The sequence below is a fragment of the Centropristis striata genome, chromosome 17 (assembly GCF_030273125.1).
Source record: "Centropristis striata isolate RG_2023a ecotype Rhode Island chromosome 17, C.striata_1.0, whole genome shotgun sequence".
In the NCBI taxonomy this organism is placed as follows: Eukaryota; Metazoa; Chordata; class Actinopteri; order Perciformes; family Serranidae; genus Centropristis; species Centropristis striata.
The window spans coordinates 27,575,995-27,585,432 of NC_081533.1; the positions used below are offsets into that span (position 1 = coordinate 27,575,995).

At 39.7% G+C, this 9,438-nt stretch overlaps 1 protein-coding gene across 1 annotated transcript; it reads left to right on the top strand.

Annotated features, from left to right (window-relative positions):
- Positions 1-3,373: 3,373 nt before the first annotated feature.
- On the top strand, positions 3,374-8,997 carry LOC131989409 (transcription factor Sox-19b-like). The gene is made up of 2 exons (XM_059354620.1): positions 3,374-4,419; positions 8,516-8,997. The coding sequence occupies exons 1-2, from the start codon at positions 3,761-3,763 to the stop codon at positions 8,775-8,777; spliced, it is 921 nt and encodes a 306-aa protein (XP_059210603.1). The 5' UTR covers positions 3,374-3,760; the 3' UTR covers positions 8,778-8,997.
- Positions 8,998-9,438: the final 441 nt, after the last annotated feature.

A 9,438-nucleotide genomic window follows, 5' to 3' on the forward strand; every position in this document is an offset into this window, starting at 1 on the left:
GCCATAAGAAGAAATATACATGTGAAACTGGTTTCAGTTATTTAATTGAAAATTAATTTGCGAACATGCACAATTACGGCTAAGATGAACTTTACTTCCTTATCAGTTTTGTGCTATGTTGCATTTTCCTGAATTTATACCAGGGGGTATTGCACATTGTGCAGGGGGTGGGAGGGACGGGGGAGTTAATGGGGGCCCACCATGTGCATTGTTCCACAGTAGTGTCTGTGAATGATGTAATTGTAAACAAAAATGTATATTTGAGCCCCTAATCATTGTAAGGTAAACAACAACTACACATTATTTAATTGTAGATTCAGGAAACAGGAGTTGTTTCTATATTTTCTAAATGATACAGCTTACTATGCTGCATGACTTAACAAGTCAGGCTAAATGGATGGATTTATCTACTACATCACTGAAGCCGACTTTGGATGAAGCAGACTCGGAGAGAGCATGGTCCTTGTAGTTTTGGGAAACACTGCTGGTAACAAAGACTCTGGAGGACAGCGAAAGAAGAGGTCTATTTTGCCAAACCAACAAAGATCTTCCTCATTCTCCTGCAGCTCTAAAGTAATTCTGTGTGCCATTGTAGCTGAATCAATACCCATGTATAGGGACATGTCTTCAGCACAATCCTCTGAAAGAGGGTCAGGCTTCTCAAAAGCCTGGCTTTAAAGAAGACACAACAAGCATTTCATTGCGGTTAGCTGGACTAATAATAATGTTGTGGTTTTTGATTAAGTCGAACTAGATTACTCTGTAATTGGTGAAGGCATATGTTGGGAAAAAGTAGTTGCAATGTAATTGCTTAATAATAGAGTAAATAATGACTAATGCAATACAAAATACAAGTTGGGAGAGACTCAGTGAACGAGAAATTTATTTGCCCTAAAATGACAGTGACCTTTTGGACTATTACCCAGGCAAACTGTGTAACTACCCAGGGCCTCAGGGTGCAGATATCTGTGGTGTCCAAATCTTTTTAATCTTTAATCTTAATCTTTTTTAAAACAACTGTTTGGTTTGTGGGCAGACACCATAACACACAGATGCAGTTTTAAACATGGTAAATATTTCCTTTCAAACAAAACTTCTCGGGTTGGATTTAGGGAACAGAACTTATAAAATGTTATATCTTGGCAGTTATATTCGGACAACAAAACTACTTGGTTAAGTTGGGATACAAAACTACTTTGTTAGGTTTGGGCAACAAAACTACTTGGTTAGGTTTGGGCAACAAAACTACTTGTTATAATTGGACAATAAAACTACTTGGTTATATTTGGACAACAAAACTACTCCATTAGATTTGGACAACAAAACTACCTGGTTAGGTTTGGGCAACAAAGCTACTTGGTTAGGTTTGGGCAACAAAACTACTCCATTAGATTTGGGCAACAAAACTACCTGGTTAGGTTTGAGCAACAAAACTACTCAGTTGTATTTGGACAACAAAACTACTCCGCTAGGTTTAGGCAACAAAACTACTTGGTTATATTTGGACAAGAAAAAACTACTCAATTAGATTTAGGCAATGAGACTATTCGGCTGTTTCTAGGCTGTAAAACTACTTAATAAAATATAAGCCAAAAAAAATGAGTTACTTAAATTAAGACAACAAATACACTTAATTAAATTTAGGCAGCAAATACACTTAATTGAATTTAGGCAACAAATCTACTTATTTAAATGTATGCAACAAAATGAGTCAGTTATATTTAGGCAACAAAACTTTGTTGTTATATTTGGGAAACAAACTTGGTTATTTTTAGGCAGCACAACTGCTCTATTTTATTAAGGCAACAAAACTACTTGCTTAGGTTTAGGCAAGGGCCATGGTTTGAGTTGAAGTTTTTTTTTTCCAAAGATTTAGTCATGTACATAAGTTATGTAATCAACTGAAATAACTCGGCATTGACTTGTGGTTACACACAGAAAATGAACACAGTGTTCTTTTGTCTTTTGGGTGTGCTGTGTTTGTTTGATATATCCATCCACCCTGACCTCCTCCCTTCATGGACTTTCTCACACTTTAGTCTATGTCACCAGAGCACCTATTCTGAGCATCTAATGCTACCGAGAAATTAAATGACATGTGAAATGTGAAAAATGCATAGACACGACAAATTAAATGATTTAAGTAATTGGTGTGCTATTCGTATGTCATGTGGTGATACCAGGGTGGATGGGTACTTAAACACAACAGGATACATACACACTGCAGAATGGGAGGAAGTTGAGGTCAACAGCGGCTGTAAAGGAGATTAATCTGGCCTCAATATAAAGACATCTGTAAGTTTTTTTTGTGTTGGTTTTTGTGTTGGTGCACATTACATTAGATACATAATAAGTTTTCAATGAAGATAATATTTTGTTACCTTTATGCCAAAAACAATTCTGTTTGTGCTTTATGGAGCAAAAACAAAACATTTGCTATAAAGTCAATGCAAAAGCAAAGATATACTGTTCATTAACAGACTTCCTGAAAATGATTATCTCAAATTTAAAATTGTTTTTTTTTCTTTTTGCAACTTGCAATGTGATTTTATTCATATAAGATGTTTAATTGTGTAATTTAATTTAATTACAACTTGTGTTTTGTGTACTTCAAGCAGTACATAAACCTTATAAATGCACTGGATTATGAACAAAGACAGATACAGGCATGTAGACCAGTGGTGGAATGCAACTAAGTACATTTACTCTGTAAATACTTTAGTACAATTTTGAGCTACTTGTACTTTACTTCAGTATTTCAATTTTATGTAACTTTATACTTCTTACACCACTAAATTTAGCTGCCAGCTTTAGTTACTTTCCTGGTCGAAATTTAACATAAAAAACATGATTATTTTATATACCACATAAAAGTATATTCAGTAGTTAAATGAGCCCTAGCTTGAGAAAACTAAAATGCTGTTTGAATAAATAATAATACAAAATATATTATGCAATCTGGGTACGGCCATTCTACATAATGAGTGCATTTTAAACCTGATACTTTTCTACTTTTACTTAAGTACGTTTTGAATGCAGTCATTTTACTTGTAGTGAAGTAATTTCACAGTGTGCTATTAGTACTTTTAGTTAAGAAAAGGATCTGAATCCTTTTTTTCCCCCACCACTGTTTGTAGAGGATGACAAGCGAACCTTGATTAACCCTTTATTCAGATGTAAACAGTGTGTTGATGATAATTGAGTATTAAGATATTATTTAGTCTCTCTGTGGAAGCCTCCCCTCGCTCCTCCACCGTCATCAACAAGTGTCTCGCGCACCCTCGGAGCCTTTTCAGTTGCAAATGCACGCGCACACTGTGCAGCTCCCCGCGCTCCCATTGGTCCACCGCCGCTGGCTGCACGAGGACAGGGGAAGTTTGGAGAGAACAGGCAGATGAGTTCAGTGTGTGAGTTGGCCGACTAACAACAAGTGGTTTCCACAGAGAACTGATCCACAGCACCGAGGAGAGGCTGGAAGCTGCTCACTTTTCACTGTCTTCAGTCTATTCCGCTTATCAAAGTAATGACTGCCACAACAAGACGTGCCATTTAAAGAGAAAACTGGTGGTCCGCTGCGGTGTTTTGTGTCCCGGGTGCGTCGTGCGTAATTAGCTGATTTGCATCACCCGGCGCTACCGGTTCAATCTGCGGGGAAACCTGGCCACAAGTCGCCAGGTGGACGGCGACAAAGGCTGCTCAGGCGTGCTCAGCGTTTAACTCTTCCGTAACTCGTACTTTAAGTTCACTTCATCTATCCAACATGTACAGCATGATGGAACACGAGCTGAAGCCGACCGGCCAGCCCCCTTCTCACCAGACCTCCCAGGGAATGTCACCGGTCACCGGCAACATGACCGGGAGCATGGGCAGCAATGGCAACTCTCACCCGGGCTCCAAAACTGCATGCGCACCTGGAGTCGACCCCATGGATAAGGTGAAGCGGCCCATGAACGCCTTTATGGTGTGGTCCAGGGGTCAGAGGCGCAAGATGGCTCAAGAAAACCCCAAAATGCACAACTCTGAGATCAGCAAGCGGCTGGGAGCGGAGTGGAAGCTCCTGACCGACGCCGAGAAGCGGCCTTTCATCGACGAGGCCAAGCGGCTCCGCGCGGTCCACATGAAGGAGTATCCCGACTACAAGTACAAGCCACGCCGCAAGACAAAGCCCCTGCTGAAGAAAGACACCCAGGTGGGCAAGTACCCGCTGTCAGCCGGGAACCTGCTGGCGGCGGCGCAGGGCCAAGGCGGCAGCCCGAGGATGGACAGCTACGGCTGGGGGCCGACCGGTGGCTACGCCGGCATGCAGGGCGAGGCGCTCGGCTACACGCAGCAGCTGCACCGGTACGACCTGTCAGCGCTGCAGTACCCACCTGCTATGACGGCAGCGCAGACGTACATGAACGGAGCCAACTCGTACAGGTGAGTGTCTGTTCGCAACCACAGTAAGTTTTCTGGGCAGGTGTGTGTTGGAGCACGATTTCAGTTCTGAATCGAAAATTAATCGACTTTCAATGATCAAAAGCAGGATCGAAATCAAAATCGACTTTATGGGTTTAGTTTTGTGGCCTTCAATGCGCAGAATGTGGCAGTTATATTACACTTGATACATGTAGTGTTTTAAAATAATTTAAAAAATGTGAATGACAGTCATCAGAGCATACACTCAATAATCTGCTAATCTTTTCCCAGTCAAGACTCAACAGTCAAACAGTGGCTGAAAAAGTTTCCACTTGAAGTTTAGTTGTTAATTTAAAATGGAAAGTCTTATTGAATTGTGGATTTAAACACTTGTGACCGCCCCTGTTTTAAGTGTTATGGTGTCCATTTTATAATTAAGCTTTGCATAATTACTTAGTGATTTGAAAACATGTGGCCTCTTTTTAATCATGCCACCTGCTGGAGGAAGGCCAGTGGAAAAAAGTAAAAATGCGGCCAAAACTACGAACTTCAAGTCAATTGTGGATTTTTAATAGCCTCTGTATTTCCAATTGTTTCATAGACTAGACCATTTGAAAAATAAAGTACATTTTTTTAAACTGACATTTAAAAAAATGAATAAATCGACGCAACTTTGATTATTCTTTTTATCCCCTTGATTGAACAATAAAAATGTATTATTTCGCAGACTAGAATGAGGTTTGCATGTCTTATTGAAACAACTCAACAGCAGTTATTTCCTGGATTGCCCCCCCCCACCCCAAAAAACAAAACACAGAAAGGCCAACATGCGCTGTAGACCTGATCCACCTGTGTCAAGCATAATCTGGAGCTTTTAAAGGGGAAAAAATCCAAATATACCAACTGAACAAACAGTTTCTCAGGGGACGAGATGAGATGGGATGAAATAGTGAGCATTTTTAAATGACAACCATTGAACCAAGTAGGAGAGCTTGCACAGAGATTAAATATGCAGACCAATGAACCAGTTCCTTCAAAACAAGGTGTTTAAACAAGACATTTTTAATGTTTTTTTAGTTTTCTACTGTCCATCTGCAGCTTGCCTTCACCAGAAGAATTTACAATTTGTATTCCAAGTTAGTGACTTGATGGTTATTTGACAGACTGGAAGCAACATTTCATAAAACATTTCAGGTTTTGATTAACTATTTCAGGTTAATTAGAAAAACAGATCTGAAAAGTATTAGATGAATGTAAAACACAGTAACAAAAAATATAAAAATGGAATTAGTGGTGATAAATGCTCAGTTGACCTGATGTAAGACACTTTAAAGTGCGACTTGAATCAGGTGGAAATGTTAAAATAAAGTACATGGAGTCAGTTGGGAACAACAGGCTTCAGTCTGTTGCCTACTTGTTATGCGTGTGACGCTCGGCGCTGGGCTCGGTCCTGCCTGGAATGTTGATCAGGATGACTTGACGGTAGGAAGGGCCGCTCTGTGTGTGGTCCTTTACCCACAATCCCCTATTCCTGCTCAACCATTGTCCCAGTTACACTTCTGGGTCTTTGCCTCCTGCCTTGGGTCTCATGTCCCCCCAGAGAACAAAGAATGAGCACTTTGACAAATGTGAGGCTGGATGACAATTATTCCAGTATCTGATGATTTTTTTTTTTTTTTTTTTTTTTGACTGATGACTCAACTGTTCACATTTCAGACGGGTTTGTTCCGCAGCAGGTGAATCCTTTAACGCTTCCCTGAGAGATGTTTTGATGCGTGTTATCAGCTTGTCACAAGCTTTGAGTCATGTTGGAAGTCAAACTTGTGGATGCTCGTCCCGTCCTGTCCTCTACTGAATCACACCAACAGACACAATTTAAAAAAAATAAAAAAAAAGATTTTAAAGTAAAAACAAGACTGGACCACCTGTCAACTAATGGGTTAAAGTTAGAGGCTAAGTGGTTTTTTTTGTTTGTTTTTTTTAAACACTGATATTGAGAAAATTGCAAATATTGTCATTTAAAAAAATGAATAAAATGAAAACTTTTTTTCATTTAAGTTTGATATATTTTTCGTTTTTTAATAAAAAAAAAAAAAAAAGAATAAGTAAATATTTAAAAAATAAATTTCTTATGTAAAATTCTGTGCAAGAACTAGACCCAGTTGGCTTTATTAGATGGCCTATTGTGTAATATAAGGAAGTGGTGGAAAAAGTATTTTACTTAAGTAAAGGTATTAACATCAAAAAACCAAAAGTAAAATTGTTCATTAAGCAGAATGACCAATTTCAGAATAAAACAGGCTATATCATGGATTATATTTAATAATGCATGTCTGTTTTAAGGACTTTAATGTTGCAGATGGTAAAGGGAGAGCTCATTTTAATAAGTTTATATTCTGCTAGGTAGTTTAATCTATTATAATAATACATTGTGGTTTATTATTTGATTATATTTTGTATTAATCTGAAAAGTAGCTAAAGTGGAAAAAATAATGTAGTGCAGTAAAAACCAATATATTTGCTTCTGAGATGTAGTGGAGTATTAGTGTAAAAAAATAAAGTTACTTAAAATTGTAGTCAAGTACAGTAAATGTAGTTGGTTACATTCCACCAGTGAAATTAACATTTCAGTGCACGTATCCATCACTCAATGCTACGTTCACTACATTTGTTTCCATTTATTGTTCCAGATATTAGCCTGTACCCAGCATGGCCCACGGCTCTGTGACTCTGAACAAACTTCCTGTAGAATAATCCGTTCTGACTGTTTGTCCCGCTCCACCTTATTTGTTTAACGGTTATGACAATGGCAGGTTGCCTGACTGGTTCATTAATTTTAATGATACATTTGTTGAACCTGAAGGTTTTCTTCTCAACACTTGTCTTTTGTGCTCAGACAGAATGAAGCCAGGGCTGCAATTAATCATCCTTTTCAGTGATGATTAATCTAACTTGTTTTCTCGATTAATCGATTGGTTATTTGGTCGAACATTTCAGAAAAGGGTGAAAAATGTCCATTAGTGTTTCCTTAATCCAAGATGATGTCTTGTTTGGTTGAAAACATGTAAAGTTAACAGTTAGAAGAGTAAAAAACTCTAAAAAACGAAATATTCACATTTAGAAAGCTGGAAGCAGAGCATTTCCTTTTTTTTTCTTAAATGCAGTGATTTATTTAATACTTGACCAGTGCTACTGAAGGCCTACATTTTTTTATGGGGTTAGTTAAAACCAAGTAGCACAAAATGGGAAGTTGTTCTGAACTTTACTTCTGAAAGAAACAAACGTTCCTGCTTTAATTAAGTTTATGATGTTTGTCAGATGAACATGGTTTCTCTTGAAAAAACAACTATGTTGTGAAAGTCGAATACAGTTAGACTTTACAAGATTTGAGCTGCTACGATGAGTCGACTAATTGATCAGTCAATCAACAGAAAAAGAATCGCCAACTATTTTAATGATCGATTAATCGTTATAGTAATTTTTCTGGCAAGAAAGGCAAAAAATGCTTTTTTTCCCCCAAATTTGGATATTTTCTGCTTTATATCATATTAAACAGAATATGTGGGTTTTGTGCTGAGAAAACAAGACACCGCCTTGGACTTTGTTTAAAAAAAAAAAAGTGAAATGGTCGCAGTTTCTTTTTTTTTTTTTTTTCGACCAATCAATCGATTAATCTAGAAAATAATCAACATTTGAATTGATAATAAAAAAAAACTTGTATGCAGCCTAACAGAAGAAACCGGTTGATTATCTGCTGTTTACAGCTCCAAGAGTCAAAGTCTCAATATTGCTGCTTTGGGACAGTGGTCGTCTCCCTTAGGATCTTTTTTTTTTTTTCCTGATAAAACTTGATTTTTTTTTTTTTTTTTTAAAAGCATCAGGTGTTTTTGAAACGTTTCAGTAAACATGTTGGATTTTCAGCATCTTTCCCTGCATCGTCATACAGCTGGACAAATTTTGGAGTTGACTTTTTTTTTTTCCTCCTTCTGAATCTCATTGGCATCACAGCGTCTAAAAGATCCATCACACACGGCACAATAGCGCCTGACAGGGACTTGAGTTAAATAACTAAATTGGTATTAACCAGGTGTATTTAAACTGCTCTTCTCCTCCACAGCCCCATGTCCTACAGCAGCAGTCCCCAGCAGCCCAGCCCCGTCACCATGTCCATGGTGAAAGCAGAACCAGTGTCTCACTCGCCTCCGACGGGGACGCCGAACCACCACCGGGGCCCTTTGCAGGGCGACCTCAGGGACATGATCAGCATGTACATCCCGGGACCAGGAGGGGATGCCGGGGACCCCACAGCAGCACAGAGGGGCTACACCAGCGTCCAGCAGCACTACCTCACCGGAACCGTCCCGCTCACACACATCTAGGACTGGAAGTGGGAGTCGCGGGGGGGAGGGGGAGAACTGAGTGGGAGGAGCAAGAAACGCTCACGATGCACAGCTGGAGATGGAGGACTCTAGACGGGAGACGCAAAGAGACACGAGACGTGAAGGAAGAACCGAGCAGTCTACCAGTTCCAGATGTGCCCACAGACACACAAGTGCCGCCTCCATTTTTATTCTTATTCATTAAAAAGTTGTTTGTCTACCTCTTTGGTGCCACATCTCTTCTACACACACAGAGCGGAGACCCCCCCCCCCCCCCCCGTCCTGCACCCTCCACCCAGGACTGCAGTGAAGACAGTCTGTTTATTGTGTACATATGAGGAAATGTTCTGTCTTTTTCTGTCCTCTTGTCTTTTTATATTTTAGAACATAATAAGTCAAAAGACTCCTTTTTTTTTTTTTTTTTTTTCACTTGCGGCACTCACAACAGCCAGCAGACCCAGTCGGTGCGGGGCGGACCGGACTGGGTTTAGTCTCCCACTGTCCCACCGCGGAGCCAGTCCCCGCCGTCTACAGCTAAAGCGCAGAGACAAAATGTCTCTGGATCACAATCTGTCGGCCGGTGACGGACAAATCACCTGAGCCGAAGCACTCTGCTGGTCCTGACGCGGTCCTGACGTGAGCCAGGTGCCGGCGGGGAGAA

Excerpts from the sequence above, each read along its gene's own strand:
- LOC131989409 (XM_059354620.1), top strand. The coding sequence starts at position 3,761 with ATGTACAGCATGATGGAACACGAGCTGAAGCCGACCGGCCAGCCCCCT. Across the intron at positions 4,420-8,515 it reads AACGGAGCCAACTCGTACAG|CCCCATGTCCTACAGCAGCA; the intron begins GTGAGTGTCTGT and ends TCTCCTCCACAG.